General features: G+C 40.0%; 1 protein-coding gene across 5 annotated transcripts in view; it reads left to right on the forward strand.

The window, feature by feature from the left end:
• Positions 1-20,280, forward strand: part of SMAP1 (small ArfGAP 1) — a 189,784-nt gene that overhangs the window by 81,134 nt on the left and 88,370 nt on the right. For all 5 annotated transcript variants that reach the window (XM_070376177.1, XM_070376179.1, XM_070376181.1 and 2 more), the window contains 2 exons: positions 8,253-8,338; positions 19,577-19,652. In XM_070376177.1, coding sequence (XP_070232278.1) covers positions 8,253-8,338; positions 19,577-19,652 — 162 coding nt within the window. The remainder of the gene's footprint in view (positions 1-8,252; positions 8,339-19,576; positions 19,653-20,280) is intronic.

Consider the following 20,280-nt stretch of genomic DNA (forward strand, 5'->3'; position numbering starts at 1 on the left):
TCTTATTTTATGGGAGGAGTGCTCATTATAGCTCCATCAAGCTGATGAAATGTCTCAAACTGTGGCCTCATGTACATACTGAACTTTTTAAGTTGACTGAGATTCAACTTATACTGACTTCTTGCCAGGATCATGATATGGTCTGTGTCCTCAGAAGCAGAGCGAGGTGGCAGCACATTGCTGGGTTTATCTTTTACCTGTAGGTGCAGAGGGAAATAAATATGACACTGTCTATAACAACATGTGATCTGTGAAATTCAGTGGAGGGTTTGCATTTTAAACAATCCATTGGAGGAAATTTTTTAAAAACCCTTTTTTGAATTTGAATGTGCAAGACTGTGATTTTTCTGTTGATTTTCTTCATTGTTTTTGAGGTTAAACTTTCAACAATATCAGTAATAGAATTTCCTTTTCCTTGTGACTGGCTGTAGTTCTTGCATCAAAGCAGTGAACAAAATGGTGAGATGTTACTTAGTGGAAGTCACTCCTTGATCCCGTTAATTCTGTGCTGGCTACTCTAGGTGGACTGAGAGTATAGCCAAAGGAATCGCAGGCTACCTGAAGATAAGGACATATATCCCAGAGTGGGTGCTCACGCAGGGCAGGAATTTGTTGGGGGGCAGTGAATGAATCCACTGAATTCATTATCTGGGAACACGATTGTTTTGTTTGTTTCGTCACACACAGCAGTTCAGAGTTGCTGCTTGGTGTGACTGGAGAGTGCCTGAGACCAGCAGGTGTGGTGGAAGTCCTGGCCTGGTACTCTGTAGGCTTGGGCTCGGGGTTAGGCTTGCTGGCTCAGAGATCCTCAGCACGCAGAGCATCTTCAGCTTGTTCCTTAGGAGTGGCTCCTTTTTTCCGTTTTAAAAAAGTATTACCAGTATCCAGTGATATCGCAAGTTCTAAACATGTCTTTTATTTATTAAAAATTTTTTTAAATTTAAATTTATTTATTTTAATTGGAGGCTAATTACTTTACAATATTGTATTGGTTTTGCCATACATTAACACGAATCTGCCACGGGTGTACACGTGTTGCCCATCCTGAACCCCCCTCCCACCTCCCTCCCTGTACCATCCATCCCTCTGGGTCGTCCCAGTGCACCAGCCCTGAGCAACCAGTATCATGCATTGAACCTAGACTGGCGATTTGCTAAACATGTCTTTTAAATGTCTCATTACTGTTTTTGACATTGACCTTTGTTTATCGGTTTCTAAAAGCATACAACAGTGTGCAGAGGGACTTCTAGGCAGGAAGACAGAAAAGTATGTTGTGTTTGAGAAAGTGAAGTAGAAGAGACTGGTGCGGTTATAGGGGCAGAGGTGAAAGTTGCAGGCTGGGGCTGGTTTGGCCTTGGTCCTGTGAGGGGTGGCTTATGGAGGGACAGCCTCGGGAGCTTGTAATGAGGTCTAAGTTGAAGAGCAGTGTCTAATATCATTTTCTTCTAAGAATGTAAGTCCTTACATGTTCCTGCAGTGGCCTCGGCAGTGGGTGACTGAATCTTGAGCTAAAGCAGTGGTGACAAGGTTGATTCCGGGTAAACGTGCACAGACATGAAAGCGAGAGTCCCTAGTCTTCTGATAGAAGAGGCAAGAGTCCAGATGCCGCCTGCTGGGCCTGAACACCTAGGACCGGTGTAGTGGTTTATTCCTGGACTTCAGGTGGTGTGAATTGCAGAGTAAGCGGAGATGATAAAAGACTGTCATATGAAACTTTTCCAGTTTTGTCACAACAGTGTTTAATTTTACTGCTTAAAAGAAAAGGAATTCATTTTCTGAATTTGTTAGTAGCCAGCCAGTGCTGCAACATATGAATCGTGATCTGAGAAGATCTAGAAATTGTGAAAAATAAGAAAACTGGTACCTCTGATTCCACATCATCATTTAACAATTTTAAGTTTTAAATATGTGTGGTTTACTTACTTTGTTCTTAAAAACAAAGAAACAGAAAGAGATCAGCTCTCCATAAATACAATTTCATGAAAACTGAAGGAATGGACTCTGTATTAAATATTTCCAAAGAGTTCCTGAGACCAAAACTGGTGGCCCTTCTTTTCCAGCAGCTGGAACCCCAAAGATCTTGAAACCAGTCCTGAAAAGCTTGCTTCTATGCAGGAAATCCTGGTGGCTTTTGAGAGGAAGATAGAAAACTATTCTGGAAAATTGCAAGTGGTAGTAGAGGTGAGTCACGGACATGAAGAATCACCAGGGACTGCAAGGGCTCACTTGCTTTGTTTAATTATGAGGTTTAATAAAATATATATATATGTATGTTCAGCTAGGGAAATTTGGAATTTTTAGTCTTTGTGTTCTAAATATGAATAGAAAATAATAGAGCAAGTAATGTTCCCTCTCCCACACAGAACCAAACACGTTGAAATCCTAAGCAAAAACAAGTAATTTGAAATTTCACTGATACCATCTTAAGCAACAGTCATGAAAGTATTGATCCTGGGAAGACATGTGGTAAATAAACGCTGTGTTTATGTTCTGAATGTACTTTGAGAGTCAGACGTTCTTGGGTGGGGTTTTAAACGTGTTCATTGTACTCACTGAACGTCTGTGATGGCTGTTCTCTTGCTGGAGGTGGAGCGCCCAGTGAGGGCGAGCTCCTCGCTCTGCGGGTGCCCTGGCTTGCCTCCAGATAAGACCTTATCTGGGGTCAGTGCAGGACTGCCGCGGCCCCTCACGGTTTTGTTGTGTTGGGGAGCGGCGAGCAGGTGGGCCTGGTGTAAAGGTCTGAGGCACACACGTGTGAGCGAGTGCTCCCTCCTCTCTGCACCCGCAGCCACCCGGCTTCCCGCTGTCTGTTCAGTCCAGTTGCTCGGCTGCATCCGACTCTGCGACCCATGGACTGCCGCACGCCAGGCTGTTTCCCTCTTATCAGATCAGATCAGATCAGTCGCTCAGTCGTGTCCGACTCTTTGCGACCCCATGAATCGCAGCATGCCAGGCCTCCCTGTCCATCACCAACTCCCGGAGTTCACTCACACTCACGTCCATCGAGTCAGTGATGCCATCCAGCCATCTCATCCTCTGTCGTCCCCTTCTCCTCTTGCCCCCAATCCCTCCCAGCATCAGTCTTTTCCAATGAGTCAACTCTTCGCATGAGGTGGCCAAAGTACTGGAGTTTCAGCTTTAGCATCATTCCTTCCAAAGAACACCCAGGGCTGGTCTCCTTCAGAATGGACTGGTTGGATCTCCTTGCAGTCCAAGGGACTCTCAAGAGTCTTCTCCAACACCATAGGAAGAACCTTAGTTTTCAGTTTCTTGAATATTCTTCCTGAAGTATTTTATATCATTTAACCTTTTTACTTCCAGATTTAACATAGATGTGTAGCATCCTTCCATTACACAGTAATGTTTAAGATTCTGTTGATTATTTTAATGTTTTGCATTTGTGGCATTGGGAATTTGGAAGATCTAATTGCCACGTTGTAAACTAATCATTTGCAACAAAGCTATTAGTAATTTCAGTCCTTTATTTTGTTGCTGTTATTCTGTTTTCCACTTACTCCATTTTTAAAAAATAGCCAGTAAACCCCAAAGGACAAGTCAGTACACACTTAAAAATTTATGAAAACTACACAAAAAGCTTCCTGAGTGGACTTTGACTTTAAAGGCTTGTTGCCTGGGTACTTCTCAGTATCTGAGGGAGAAAATGCAGGGAACATTCCAGGGACAGATAGGGAAAAGGGAGCATGCACAGGATGAAGCAGTGGGGAGGCCCATGAGCTCTAGCTCTTAAACACAGACCCTGGTCCTGGGCTGGACTAGGCGGGTCTTCCCCACCCCGGAATCGAACGGGGTCTGCTGCATTGCAGGCATGTTCTTGACCAGCTGAGCTATCGGGGAAGCCCCTAGCTTTAGCTGGGCTTGGACAAATAGGAGCTGTGTCCTGGAGTAGTCATATCCCTTTGTTGAACTCCACAAAGAGCTCTGCTTTTCAGGATTTTGGAAGACTAAAGGAAAGAAAAAGTTTGATGAGTTTTATTCTCAGGAGAATATGTCATTGAGTTGGAACTTCAGTGGCCTGTCGTTTATCTTGCCTTTTATGTTTATTTCCTGATACTGACCATGACGATGTAAACTTGGGCACACTTTGTTCCTGTTGCCTTTTATCTTAGCATTTATTTCACAGCCCCCTTTTCAGTAAAACTGTCTTTGTGTGCTACTTCATGTTTTTCCACTGGAGATGCTCCATTGATGTGAAAAACATATACAGTAGTGTTACACAAAAATAAAAATTTCCTACTACGTTGGTTTGGTTACTTATTGATACTATCTTTTAAAAAGTCTATTCCCACTTTTTTTGGTGTGTTTTTTTGTATGTTTACTAAATTACACAAATCTAATTAAATGCCAATTAAAACTTGACAACCTAAATTTTCTTTAGTCTCTGTAAAATGTTAAAAATATCTTTTAGAATATTAGTTTTATTGTTTTTTTACTGCAAAACTAAGGCTGGGTGATATAATATTGTCTACTTAGAAAGTTTCAGGAATAGAAATATATCATCTTCATTAGATTGTCTTGATAGTATGTTAGCCTGTAGATGCTTTTCAGCATTTTGATTCAAATAGTATTTTAAAAAATTGAATCTCAAATGATATGTGAGCCTTTGGTCAGATGTTGTAATATGTATTGGATTGTGTGGAGAAGCTAAAATCACACAGATTATAGATTGATGAAAAATACTTATAATAGTGGGTTTTGCTATTCTTAACTGAGTTTTATTATACCATTTCCAGGTGAAGTCTTCCTCTGCAATTATAATGGTAATAATTATGATTTTGGATGAAGGTGGTTTATCAAAAAGTACAGTATAAAATTTATCTTTCTAGGACCATATGATATATAAAAGGAGGACAGATTGAGTTTAACTGGCATAGTAAATAACATTAATTTTTAAATATGCCCTACCTAAATGGCATTTATCATGACTTCAGAGTATACATTTCACTTATCCTTTAATACATTAATATATTTTTCTTAAAGTAAAAATGAATGTTGACTTTGTATTTCATATAGTCTTACAATGATTTCTTTGTCAAGAATATCAATACATTTGTGGTTACTGGATGCTTGACTTGTTTTTTTAAAATCTAATTTTGAGATGAGCTGTAGTTTGCTGTTTAAATATCTATTTTAAAATGTTTTTAAAGCTCTGTAACTGATTCCTTGAATTACGCAGTAGGGAACCTCTTTGGCCTTGTTTCCTCATCAGTAAAATGAAAACTGAGCCTCTAAAGCAGAGAGCCTGGTATTCTTAAGCCTTGCATGATTTAGTTCCCTGTTCCACTGGCTGCAGCCTGGGGTGTCTAAACGGCTGATGGCTGATGTGGGTTCTGTCAGAAGTTAAATGCTTCTGGAAAGTCTTAGACCTGTCACTTAACATTTTGCAGTTTCAGTTTCCTTTCCTGCCAAATTAGGGTAGTAATATCTAGATTAGGATTTTAAAAAATTTTAAATGGCATATATATAAGCAATTTATATATTGTAATATGTATTCAATTTATATATTATACAATATGTATAATTTATAATAATACATATATTTATATATGTTAATAAGGTATTGAGGCTAATGCTTGCTACTATAGCTGTTAGGCTGTTTCATTATTTTCTTCTGCTGATTACCAGAGTTTACTCTTTAAGGCCAGTGGAATAAATTTTAATGTGTACAGTAGGGCCCTAACCCATAGTGTCTTGAAACTTTGAGGACAGCTAGTTTGTACTGCACTCTCATTACCTCCTGAGATTGCCTCCTGTGTTTAACCATCTCCAGTGACTGAACCAGTTTCATCTCCGCTAATCCTTACATCACAGACTTTCCTCCCACCCTACTCTGTTCTACTTTTCAGAAACTTAGAAATTATCTGAGCTTACTAGTGCCTTCCCTCTTCTTTCACAGTGATCTCTCTGTATCTGTGATGTTATTGAATCCTTATTTCCCCCAGGCCCAGCTAACACACACACACACACACACGCTATGCACGCATGCATGCACACCAGCATCAAGTCACTTTTCAGCAGTGGTCTCCTCTAGGAAAGGCTCTTTATATTCATATCACTCTTGCTTTCAGATTTTTATAACTCTTTTTTTCCTTCCTGTCTAATTGTGATAGATAGCATCCCTAGAACAAAATTAAATAATTCGCTATAGTGTACACTCATGCTGTGTGCCGGGTGCTTAGTTGCTCAGTTGTGTCCGACTCCTTGCAGCCACATAGATTGTAGCCTGCCGGACTCCTCTGTGCACGGGATTCTCCAGGCAGGAATACTGGAGTGGGTTGCCATGCCCTCCTCCAGGGGATTTTCCCAACCCAGGGATGAAACCCAGGTCTCCCTCAGTGCTGGAGAACTGTTTACCATCTGAACCACCAGAGAAGCCCAGGAGTACTGGAGTGGATATCCTATCCCTTCTCTAGCGAATCTTACTGACCTAGGAGTTGAACCAGGGTCTCCTGCATTGAAGGTGGATTCTTTACCAAGTGAGGTACCCGGGAAGCCCAATGTAGACTTATGTCTTGTGCTATGTCACTTTGGTCGTATCTGACTCTTTGTGACCCCATGGATTATAGCCTGCCAGGCTCTTCTGTCCATGGTATTCTCCAGACAGGAATACTAGAGTGGGTTGCCATGCCCTTCTCCAGGGCGTCTTCCCGACCTAGGGATGGAACCTACCTCTTGTGTCTCCTGCATTGGCAGGCGGGTTCTTTACCACTAGCACCACTTGGGAAGCCCCACACTTACACCTATTCCTAATTATTTTTTATTTTACCAAAATAAAATGTTAATGACTTATATTAGATAAAGAGAATATGTATAATATTTGCATAAAATCTATAGAGTCATATTTATTGAATGTAGGATTATATCACTGGTTGTAAGAAGCACTTACATTTTATTAGACTAATTAGGAAAAATAGGTTAACAAGACTAGGTCAATTGTAAGATGCATTTTACTCCATGAATACTATAATATGAAGAAAAATGTAACTTTGGATCAATGAGATATGACATGTATAGCAGATACTGTTTTTAGTCTTACTAAATTTTTTGTTAAAATTTTTATGTACTCTTGTTCCCGTGTTAGAAACTTTGTTTTCTTATTTTTGTAGTTTCTGTGAGCTGTATCTTTTTGTTTCATTGCAGATATTATGCAACCTTTTCTTGGTCTCCTTCTTTCCAGGTGTTTTACATTGCTATATGTAAAATAGGTAGCCAGTGGGAATCTCCTCTGTGACTGCAGGGAGCTCAAACTGGTGCTCTGTTACAACCTAGGGGAGTGGGATGGGGTGGGAGGTGGGAGGGAGGTTCAAAAGGGAGGGGACATATGTATACCTATGGCTGATTCATGTTGATGTATGGCAGAAACCATCACAATATTGCAAAGTAATTATCCTCCAATTAAAAATAAATAAATTAAAAAAAATACATTGCAAAATAAGAAAGAAAATAATCACTTAACCAGTTTAATTATCTTATGTCTCCTTAGCAGTGGTTTTTGCTCTTGGGATTGATAGATTTTTTAGGGAGAGTCCTATGAGCTCATGAACTTGTATGTGAAATTTAACCATTAGGCAGTTTTTTTGGTAGGGAAAGGAGAATCCAAAGCTTTTAGCAGAATCTTCAAGAAGCTAATAACCCTTAAAGAAGTTAGTAATCTTAAAAGAAGTGAATCCACTTCTGTAGAGTTCCAGGACACCAGCATTTCTCTCTTGCTGCTTTCCATGTGGTCTGGAATGTAAATTATGAAAACTTCAGAGTATTTTGAAGCTCAAGACAAAGAAAATTTGATGTTGAGTTTTTGGGCTTAGAAATGGCAGTGTTGTTCAAGTGATAACATTTAAAACATCAATCATACCATAAACTGCCAGGGAACCCACTTTAAGGAAGTATAAGTATAAAAAAAGGTGGTATTGTAGTCATGGAAAAAAGCATTAGAAAATGGTGGATCTACATATATTAAAGAAATATGAATAGTTAAAACTATGCTTCTGTTTTGAATTTGAGTAATTTCATGGTTATGATTTAAATTATTATTATTTTTTAAATTTTATTTTATTTTTAAACTTTACATAATTGTATTAGTTTTGCCAGATATCAAAATGAATCAGAATATATGTTGGAAATGATAAATATCTGGTATTTGTATATATGCGTATGTATGTATATGTATGTGTATAGGAATTACTTTTTAATGTTTATATGAGTAATGAAAATATTTGATTTTTTTTTTATTACAGTGCATGCAAGATATGGGAAATACTAAAGCAAGACTACTATATGAAGCCAATCTTCCAGAGAACTTTCGAAGACCACAGACAGATCAGTATCCTTTAACATTACTTTATTTTGGGTTTTAAAAGAATCAGCTCATTTTTTTTTTCCTTCATTTTTATAGTTTATATTTTAACTTTGTATTTAGGAACATGTGAATTTTATCATACTGTTCATAAAAAATAGAGATTGATTTGCCCTGACCTGTGCTTTATATGTGGTAAGTTTTTAACTCTGTTGCTGCTGTGCTGTGCTCAGTCGTGTCCGACTTTTTGTGACTCCATGGGCTGTATCGCACCAGGCTCCTCTGTCCATGGGAGTCTCCAGGCAAGAGTACTCAAGTGGGTTGCCATGTCTCCTCCAGGGGATCTTCCTGACTCAGGGGTTGAACTTGTGTCTCTGATGTCTCCTGCATTGGCAGGTGGGTTCTTTACCACCTCGCCACCTGGTTTTTAATAGGAATCTGGTAATATGATTTACATAGTATTTTTATATAATTAAGTATAAAATATTATATCCTATTCTTGATTGATATCCAGCTCTTGATTGGAACATATAGGTTATCACTTTAGATTGGTATTAGAGATTTGATTTATGAACATCTTAAGTATTTTTGTTTAAGCAAATCATTTCCGGAGGGGTTTCCTGAGATCACCTTCATGTGAAGCAGTGGATGAGACGAGTCCCATACTGAGTAGACGTGGGTGGTGACAGGGGTGTGGGCTCGGGTCCCTGACGACCTTCTCTGGGTCACAGGCTGCATGCCCACAGCTCTGTCTGCATGCACGTCTTCCCTCACTGATGAGTAGGGTATTTCTTCACGGCATTTTAGTCAGAATATTTTCACATGTTAAAGAGAAATCATTTGATTTTATAGGATTTTTCAGACTCATATTGAAGTCTGAGAAACAGCTCATCAGAGTAAGACTATCTAATAAGACTGTCCGCCTGCAATGCAGAAGACCTGGGTTTGATCCCTGGGTTGGGAAGATCCCCTGGAGAAGGGAATGGGTACCCACTCTAGTATCCTTGCCTGGAGAGTTCCATGAACAGAGGAGCCTGGCAGGCTACAGTCCATGACATCTCAGAGTCAGACACAACTGAGCCCACACATACACACGTAATTTTATCCAAGGATGATTTTTATGATTTTTGGCAATATAATGTAGTTTATTAAAGATCAGCTGTGTGCTCCCCATGTACTAGAACAATTTGTGTGATCATACAATGAAAAAAGTTCTTTCTCACAGAGATACAGGCCATTATATATATATATATTTTTTTTTTTTTTCATATTTGTGTAGAAACCTGTTGAGGTATATTCCAGAAGTTAGTGTTTGGCCTTTTCTGTTTCTGCTTCTCCTGCCTCCTTCCCACACATTTAGCAGTCTGATATCCCAGGTTATTTTTGTTATAACAAGATCCTAGGGTAAGAGTGGGTGGTGTATTTCAGGCATAAAAATTGTGTGAGCAGAAGTACGAAGGTGTGAGGACACTTGACATTTTAAAGTTCCAATGTAATAACATCTAAGTTTTGTGGGGCAAGTGGCAAAGGCAGCTCATTTTTATTCCAGATTGTGAAAGGTTTTCAATGGCATCTAGAACTGCCTATAAATGGAATATAGAGCAGTGCCTCATTTAATTGACCCAAAGGATTGAAGGGCTTGCAATGCTGTGAGGCCCGAGAAACATTAGAAACGTCACCTTCTATCACGTGGAAGAGGGGTTGGAGGAGGTTGTGGAGTCAGCGGGGTCATGCAGAATCCTAGTGCAGCCCTGAAATGAGCAGTGATGAAGGTACTACTTATGTAGTGGGGTTCAGAGTGGGCAGGAGGGAGCTGGGGAGACTGGAAAGGAGTTGAGGAGCCAGGGACATTTGGAGTAGGTTAACATTGGCTCGCCTTCTGCGGAAGATACTGAGATGACCCTACGTTTTCTAGCTTGGCTAAGGTTCTGTGAGTGAGGTAGACTTACTCATCGGGGGAAGGAATTCAGTACCAGATGAAGGTTCAAAGGTTACAGGTGGAAGACGGTGAGACACTGCTTGGGCAGGATGAAGGGTCTGTGGGACACGCGTGGAGATGCCCGTCTGGAAGCTGGAGACGGGAGTCTAGACTCTGGAAGAGCAGAGGGTGCAGTGTAGACTGGAGAGCCCCTTCGTGTGTAGGTGATGGAAGAATGCTTGGGTGAGCTGTGTTACCTGAGGCAGTGCCTCTGCTCTTTCTGAGGGTTTTATTCAGAATCCTGGAAATGCTTTTTCCTTCTCCTCTGGAAGTGAGGGTATGGGACTGAACCCTGAGGAAGAGAGCATGGTGGAAGAATCCCACAGAGCAGACAATCTGTGTTCCATGTGGTGGTTACCACTGCTTGCTAGTTGTATTAATTTATTCCTTTTTCTGCTCTTCACCCCAAGTCTAAGTTGACATATAAAATGCCTCAAATTGAAGAAACTCCCTTTTCTGGATGGAAGTTTTACTGTGTGTCTATGTGTTGGGTGGTGGGGAAGGGGAGATTGGCTTGGTTTAAATTTGTTTTTTTGGACTTTTCTTGAATACCAGGTGATAAATTACTTGACAGTCTTGAAATTTGGAGTAGTACCCTTTATGTGGTATTTGGTGGATGAATGTAGCGTCAAGGTATCTCACTGATCACCATAATTGACAAAGGCCTGAAGGTGTGCAGGCAAAGATGGGACTCTGGCATCTGCTTACACTGCCCCTTTCTGGGCACCATGTGGTACACGTTGGTAGGAATACTATTTCTTAAGTAATTACCGTCCATTTTATGGTAAACCTAATAGAAGTAAAGAATTAATGGGATGGTGCTGTCCCGGTGGCTCAGTCAGTAAAGAATCTACCTGCAGTGCGAGGAGACTGCTGCAGTGCAGGAGACCTGCGTTTGATCCCTAGTTCGAGAAGATCCCCTGGAGAAGGAAATGGCAACCCTCTCCAGTTTTCGTGCCTGAAGAATCCCATAGACAGGAGCCTGGCAGGCTACAGTCCCCAGTCTCAAGAGTCGGACACGACTTAGCGACTACACTACCAACACAGTGAGATGGTGAGTTTTTTTTCTGGTATTTTTTGTTGATATGTCCTTAGATATTTGATCCTTATCTAAATATTTCAGGAGAGATTTTTATCATGGATTGATCGGTATCTGATACTAGTAAGTCCTTGACCTTCGACACAGTGAAGGTACAGTGTTGGAAACAACTGCAGTAGCTTTCCTGCTCAGTGAGGGTTTGCTGTGGGCCAAGCCCTGAGTTTGGCACTTTATATACGGTATCTTTTTTAATTTTGGAAACAACTCAGAACATATTTTTATTCTTGGTAAGTGAGCGGGTGGGATGCTCAAAGAGGCTGTTAAGAAACTTTCCAAAGCCTCAAGACTTTCTCTCCTGTATAAGGACACTTGAATATTACTTAATGATGCTGGTCTGAGTAAAACCACTGTTGTCACATTTGAGCCGGCTTTTAAAAATAGGCTTGTAGTTTGGGATTCTTTGCAACTAAGATCATAAGGTCTAGGTGAAGATTGCAACTTTTGCATACCTGGTATGATTCAGGTCAGGCTCTTGGATTATGTGTTTCTTTGCTACTGTTAGTTCAAGCAGGTGTATTTGATTTTTCAAGCTAAATGTTACTTGTAAAATGTTTGAAGATTATGGTCATATTCATATGAGGTGCTTACCCCTTGCTGTTTCAGTTCAGTTCAGTCGCTCAGTTGTATCTGACTCTTTGCAACCCCATGGAAGGCAACATGCCAGGCCTCTTTGTCCATCACCAGCTCCCAGAGTCTACTCAAACTCATGTCCATTGAGTTGGTGATGCTATCCAACCACTTCATCCTCTGTCATCCCCTTCTCCTCCCACCTTCAATATTTCCCAGCATCAAGGTCTTTTCCAATGTCAGTTCTTCGCATCAAGTGGCCAAAGTATAGGAGTTTCAGCTTCAGCATCAGTCCTTCCAATGAATATTCAGGGTTGATTTCCTTTAGGATGGACTGGTTGGATCTCCTTTCAGTCCAAGGGACTCTCAAGAGTCTTCTCCAACACCACAGTTCAGAAGCATCAATTCTTTGGCACTCAGCTTTCTTTATGGTCCAATGCTCACATCCATACATGACCACTGGAAAAACCATAGCCTTGACTAGATGGACCTTTGTTGTTAGCAAAGTCTTGCTGTTTACAAAAAGATAATCTAAGGTTGTCAGAAGCTTAAAGAGGGATTTTGTCTAGACAAACTTGAGATAGATGATTCCTAATGATAACACCATAAGATGACATCTCTTGGATCATGAGACAAGCTTTTGTATCTAATGTAATACTGTAGTCTTAAAAAATTTTTTTTTCTCTATACTTATTACAACTACATTGCTTTTATCACTTCTTTTAATTATGAAACACTGTGATTTGGAGCTTGTAATATGGAAGCTAGTTAAAGAAAACAAGTCCCCTTTTCTCTATTTCATGGATCATTCTAAAGCTCAGTGCTGTTTGAAAAGCCTAACATCTTTGCACTTTTACTGATTTAAATATAGTTGTCTCAAGGAATCAATCTCAAAATATACAAGCAGCGCATGTAGCTCAACACCAGAAAAATAAATGACCCAATCAAAAAATGGGCCAAAGAACTAAACAGACATGTCTCCAAAGAAGACATACAGATGGCTGACAAACACATGAAAAGATGCTCGACATCACTCATTATCAGAGAAATGCAAATCAAAACCACAATGAGGTACCATCTCATGCTGGTCAGAATGGCTGCTATCAAAAAGTCTACAAACAATAAATGCTGGAGAGGGTGTGGAGAAAAGGGAACCCTCTTACACTGTTGGTGGGAATGCAAACTAGTACAGCCACTATGGAGAACAGTGTGGAGATTCCTTCAAAAACTGGAAATAGAACTGCCTTATGACCCAGCAATCCCACTGCTGGGCATAGGGAAAGGGAAGTTGCTCAGTCGTGTCTGACTCTTTGCGACCCCCTGGACTGCAGCCTACCAGGCTCCTCCGTCCATGGGATTTTCCAGGCAAGAGTACTGGAGTGGGGTGCCATTTCCTTCTCCAATGCATGAAAGTGAAAAGTGAAAGGGAAGTTGCTCAGTCATGTCTGACTCTTCGCCACCCTATGGACTGCAGCCTACCAGGCTCCTCTGTCCGTGGGATTTTCCAGGCAAGAGTACTGGAGTGGGGTGCCATTGCCTTCTCTGATTGCTGGGCATAACACACCAAGGAAATCAGAATTGAAAGAGACACGTGTACCCCAATGTTCGTCGCAGCACTGTTTATAATAGCCAGGACATGGAAGCAACCTAGATGTCCATCAGCAGACGAATGGATAAGAAAGCTGTGGTACATACACAGAATGGAATACTACTCAGCATTAAAAAGAATGTAATTGAGTCAGTTCTAGTGAGGTGGTTGAAACTGGAGCCTATTATACAAAGTGAGGTGAGTCAGAAAGAAAAACACCAATACAGTATATTAACACGTATATATGGAATTTAGAAAGATGATAACAATGACCCTAAACACGAGACAGCAAAAGAGACACAGATATAAAGAACAGACTTTTGGACTCTGTGGGAGAAGCCTAGGGTGGGATGATCTGAGAGAATAGCATTGAAACATGTATATTATCATATGTGAAACAGATCGCCAGTGCAGGTTCGATGCAAGAAACCGGTGCATTGGGACAACCGGAGAGGTGGGATGGGGAGGGAGGGGGGGTTTTGAGATGGGACACACGTGTACACCTGTGGCTGATTCATGTCTGTGGATGGCAAAAACCACCACAATAGTGTAATTAGCCTCCAATTAATTGAAATTAATTAAAAAAATAAAATTTAGGATTAAGGAAAATATAGTTGTCTCATCCCTAGAAGCAAGTAGAACCAAACTGAGTGAAACTGGCATAGTAGGGGACGTGACTGTGCTCATAACAAGATTCGTCACTGTGAGCTTTACCGTTTACAAAAGTCAGGCAGAAGCTGCTGTCAAAGCGTAATTTCTCATGTGGCATGTGGGTAATTCTAGGTGGCGTGTGCAGGTGCATGACAAGCAATAAAGTTTTACATTAAGCTTTTCGTTATTAGGATGTTTTGTCTTAATCTAAAAACATTAATTACCTCAGTTCCATGAGATCCAGTGTGCACCAGAGCTAATCAGCAGTGCGTCTCCTTGGAGCTTTTGAAAATTTTGCTGCTGTCAGTGGCGTGTGTCTGAAACTGGAAGATTTTGTTCTTGGGAGTAGATATTACTTTAATTGTCTTTTAAATAGCATCTTTAAAGAAAGGAAGAAATCTTAAGATAGAAATAAATACTTGTGGGGGAGGGCAAAAAAAAAAAAGAAATAAATACTTGTGGGGGAGGGCAAAAAAAAAAAAAAAGAAATACTTGTGGAAAGATAGAACACACAGTGCTGTGACCATTTCTCTGGACTTGTCTGGTGCCGTCTGTCCGTGTTGAGGGTTTTGACAGTGAAGTGTGCTGTGCTGAATGGTTTGTGACTGTGGCAAGGAGGATCTTCTGGGGTGTTTAGTTGTTTGTTTACTAAATCCCAGATCAGCCCCCTAGGCTTACATTGTCAGTAATAATATTGCTTACCTTGATCTGAAAGTGCTACTGTTTGGTTTCTTTTTGTGGGAAAAAGAGGTGTCCTCTTGGTCTCTGTCAGTTTAAGTAAGTCCTTTGGTCTCAGATGGCACCTGGAGGCTGGAAAATGAAGATCAGTACTCCCCAGTCTCCAGATTTATTGGTTCTTTAGTGGCTACTTCTCATTCGCTTGTCTATTTAAAGCTGATGATAGGCAAGCCCTCCTAGTATTGATGACGCAGCAGTTGTCTGTTTCCTTCTCACCGTGGGCCTTGTGTTTAAAGACCTGTCAGAGCACGGTGGTTGATGATAAGAGCTGTGTGTCATACAGCAGTCACTCGGTGCCACCCCCTGTCCTGAGGTCTTTCCACACCTGAGCATGTTTAATTCTTCCTGTGATCTTGGGAGGTGAGTCTTGGTATCATCTCTGTTTTAAAGGTGAGGAAGCTGAGACAAGTTACACAAGAATACAAGCTAACTTCACTTATTGCATGCTTACAGTTTGTTAGGAACTGTGCTGGGTGCTTTATGTATATTATCCCCAATACTGTCAACAACTTTGTGAGATGGAGAATTCTTGCCGTTTTCACTTAGCTAGGTATGAAGAGATCAAGCTTCAAGGTCACAATAACTGCCAGTTAAGTAGCAAGAACTGCTGGTACCAGAAATGAGGATATATGTTGGAGACCATCCTCTTTGAGAATTAGTACTATGGTCAGCATATAATGCAAAATTATTGTCAGATTTCTCTTGAAAATCCCTCACATTTGCTACAGTGCCAGTTTGCAGACACAGAGACCCTATATAAATCCAGTCAAGGTGTCCTTAGCTCACTAGCATTGGAAAAGAATTGAGAATCCGTGACTGCAGGCCCAGGAGCCAATTCCTGACTCTAAAAAAGTTTTATTAGAACATAGCCTTCAGTTCAGTTCAGTTCAGTCTCTCAGTCATGTCCGACTCTTTGCGACCCCATGAATCGCAGCGCACCAGGCCTCCCTGTCCATCACCAACTGTTGGAATTCACTCAAACTCATGTCCATCGAGTCGGTGATGCCATCCATCCATCTCATCCTCTGTTGTCCCCTTTTCCTCCTGCCCCCAACCCCTCCCAGCTTCAGAGTCTTAGCCTTACCTATTCATTTATCAGTTTTCTGTGGCTACATTGGAGCTAAAAATGCAGAAGTGAGTAATTGCAGCATAGAACAGCTGTCCCACGAAACCTAAAATATGTGCTATTTGGCCCTTTAAGAAAAAGTTTGCTGACCCCTGGAATAAATCACTGCTTCTTTAGGTGAATGAACAGTTAAGGGTTGGGTTGCTTTTGAGACCTTGTACAAAAATACACAAGAACCGCGTCATACATTCTTGGTCTAAGAGGCATGTAGGTCCTGAGAGCCCCCGAGGATGTGGCATGTTCCCTGAACCGTAGTGCTTACTCGGGTGACTCCCCTGGAGTTTTGAAAGTTCACTTGGTGGTGTGCTTTGTTTGCATTTTATGAAGTAGTGTTTTATGTTTAATTGTGAGGACTAGCCTAGTGCTTTGTCCTGCCTTAAGGATTTAATTTTTATTTTTTTATGTCCTTGACAAACAGATCAACTGTCATCTGATGTAGTTTTTTTTTTTTTTTTTATGAATTATTTCTTTTTTTTTTAATTTTATTTTATTTTTAAACTTTACATAATTGTATTAGTTTTGCCAAATATCAAAATGAATCCATCACAGGTATACATGTGCTCCCCATCCTGAACCCTCCTCCCTCCTCCCTCCCCATACCATCCCTCTGGGTCGTCCCAGTGCACCAACCCCAAGCATCCAGTATCGTGCGTTGAACCAGGACTGGCATCTCGTTTCTTAAAATCGCTTACTGCTTAGAAAATTTCAGAGGTTTTTTAAAATCATAAACAGAAGTGAAACTCAGCTATATTTGAATTACTTACTTAAAATACACTAAGTAGAAATTAAGATATCATGTATATCTGTTATTTCTGAAAATTCACTTATTTCATCAGATATTAGTATTGTTTTTTACTCTAAAAGATTATATACTTAAAAGTTTGCCTTTTTCAAATTCAGTATTTCCAAAACTATTATAGTTTTCAATTAATTTTGGTTTTACAATGGTGGTTAAATAATTTTCGATACTGTTCTTAATGAATTTTCTCTCTAATATCAGGGTTTTCTTTGGTCATAAACAGTGATCTTTCCTTTGTTATAAACACTTCATAAATGAGAGTATTATAATCTTTTCAAGCTTTAATATGTAGTAGATTTTAAATAATATCCAAAATAGACTGCTGTTTCTGTCATTAAGGAGGAAAAACATAAGTGTTACTCTCCTCTCAGGTGTTTAAATATAAAAATTATACTCTTAAGAATTTAGACTTTAGTTAAGAAAGGCTGTATACATACTATGTAATATGTATATCTGGAAGTAAATATAATTGCTGTTTTAAAAATATTATAGAATTTTTAAAAGCAGTAAACATATTTCATCCGGCTTCCCAGGCAGCGCGAGTGGTAAAGAACCCGCGTGTCAGTGCAGGAGGCATAAGAGATGACGCAGGTTCCATCTCTGGGTTGGGAAGATCCCCTGGAGGCAGGCATGACAACCCACTCCACTACTCTTGCCTGGAGAGCCCCATGGACAGAAGAGCCTGGCGGGCTACTGTCCATAGGGTTGCTAAAAAGTTGGACATGACTGAGCGACTAAGCAGTAAGAGCGTTAACTTGCCTGTTTTGCAGCCTGGCGGGCTACGGTCCATGGGGTTGCAAAGAGTTGGAAACAACTGAAGCGACTTAGCATGCACTTGGCACAAACGTATTTCATTTCATCCACTGTGAAAATGACATCAATCTAAGTAAATTCTTCTCTCTCCTGTTGTGGCAGTAAATAGTTGTCTTGACAGTAAAAGTTGCTCATATATCCACATTCATCCAAAGGGCCGGCTTTTTTGATTGTTTTCATTTTATCCTCTTAGAAAAACAGAAAATGCAATATTGAACATGGATTTAAAATCATGTGCGAACTTAGCATTTAGCTTATTTATATGTGAAATAGTTGGAATAAAGCAACGTTATTGTGTTTATGAAAATCTTGGGGTGTTATGGTAATTTTTTGGTACTGACTGCCAAAATGTTCACATATCTAACTAGTGAGCCTTCTGACAGCTCTGGGGCCTTTGACTTGAAAGGGTCTTCAAGGCCACCACATTTGACCTTCTCTAGATAAAAAGGCATTTATTATCATTAGCAGAAATTAAATGACTAATTCACAAATGAATTTGTGGTGACCAGTAGCATCTGAAAAGGTGGATGCTAGACGTGCCTGGTTTCCAGTTATCACAATACTCCCTCTCTTGTACTGTAGAATACCAGAGAACTCCTTAAACTCTGTGCCTGGCTTTAGTTGTAAACATAAAAGACCTCTATAGGTTAAGAGGAGAAAAAGAGGCAATGTGAAGTGCCTTTCATATACACAGTTGATAGAGATCTGTCTTTAAAAATGGCTTTCAGTTATTCCGCTTGCTTGATAAATTGAACATTTAGTTTTCCTGTCTTACTTGCCTTCCCTGGCCCTTTGAGAGCTCTCTCTCAATGCCCACTGCATAGTGGTCTGTCAATTCTTGCTACTACCTGTGGCCTCAACTGTCAGTTTAAAGAGCTTTGTTAACTTCCAGTAAGGAACAATTGACTGAAAATGTACTGTTTTACTGCTTCAGATTGCTTTTCTTTGAACAGAAGGCTGTCTTAACCTGGGGATCCACCGAGAGTCTGTATTTCAGTGTAATTCATTTCCTTTGTAGTTCTGTGTATTTTATTTTATGCATTTAAAAGCACTATCTCAGAAAGGAGTCAAAGGGGTTCATGGTACTAAAAAATAAAAAAGTTCAGAGTCCTTGATGGAAGAAGTCCCATTTTAGTGGAACATGGTAAAACAGTGGTCGGTTGACTGGTAAGAGAAGTCATCTATATCAGCTGACCCAAAGCTCCTGAATCCCACTAGAAGTGATTCACCCATCAACAGATAAGGCTGGTCCACTCAACTTCAGAAAATTAAATAGTACTGACATTGGTTTTAGCTTCTTGACTTTTCCATTTCTAGAAAGCTTTGCAGGAAAAAATTGGTCACCATTCTTCTGATCCTCACTGATACAGTTAGAGGCAGCCGTGTGTGGCGGGAAAGGACATAAGTGTTGAAATCACAGTTGTCTACTCTTTCCAAGTTGCTGATTCTTCCTCTGTGATATGGAAATTATAATATGCACACAACTGCGTGGAGGAAAGACTAAAGGAAAACTGTGGATAGCGCACCAGCACAGCATCTGGTATGCTGTGGTTACCACATGAGTGTTAGTTTCTTTATTTAAACTGAAAGTCCAAAATGAACCTTAATTTAGTGTAGGGGCGGGGGTAAAAGGCTGCGGATTTTGGTGGAACTGAGAAATACGATGACTCTTCTGTTTAGAATTCAGCTGAGTGGTTTTGTTGAATCGGGAAGATTCCCTGAACGAGATAGATTCTTTGGCAGAAAGAAAAGTAGGTTACAGAATTTAGTTGCGGAAATAGTGTGTGAGGAAAGTACAGACTGGGGAGTAGGAGTATTAAATGTAGAGTCTGGGCTGTGTGGAGTGAATAAAGGGGAGTGTACATGTCACTGAACTCATGCTTTTCCTTAAGTTATCTGTTTTCAGAGCAGTGGAATTTTTCATCAGAGATAAATATGAAAAGAAGAAATACTACGACAAAAATGCTATAGCTATTACAAATGTAAGTAAAATCTTCATCTCTATCACCAGTTGATATTTGATGAATGTATTTTGAAATTTTAACATGTGATATGGCTTGACTTATTTATTGTAAAAATGTCCTGGTTACATACTTTAAAAATTTGAACATTGGGAGTTTTTGTCACGTAGTGAGCTTTCACAAAGCAGAACTCTTGATTCAGAAAGGAGCATATTCTTAAGTAAGCATCTAATAACTGCTTAAATGGCATTTAAGTTAATTTATGAAATCTGTGTAAAGATACTAATTGAAAAATTGAGGAGAGAAAATTATTTTATTGGTTTGTGGAAATGAAAAGGCAAATCTGTCTTCTTCTAAGGGCGTCGGTGGATCTGACCAGATATGTTTATTAAAACACAGCTTTTTTTTTTTTTTTTTTTTTCTTTTCCTGAACAGCTTTATCTCACTTTGGTCCAAAATAGAAAACACAATTGTTTGCACTGTATTTGCAAACAGTCAACAGGAAGTCTTGCATTAATTATTCTGATGAAATCATGGTGCTGCTCCTGTTTATCTGTACTTATCACAGCACCTTCCCAGGTGGTGCTAGTGGTAAGGAAGCTGCCTGCCAGTGCAGGAGGCATAAGAGACCAGGATCTCTGGGTGGGGA

The sequence above is a fragment of the Bos mutus genome, chromosome 9 (genome assembly GCF_027580195.1).
Source record: "Bos mutus isolate GX-2022 chromosome 9, NWIPB_WYAK_1.1, whole genome shotgun sequence".
Lineage (NCBI taxonomy): Eukaryota > Metazoa > Chordata > Mammalia > Artiodactyla > Bovidae > Bos > Bos mutus.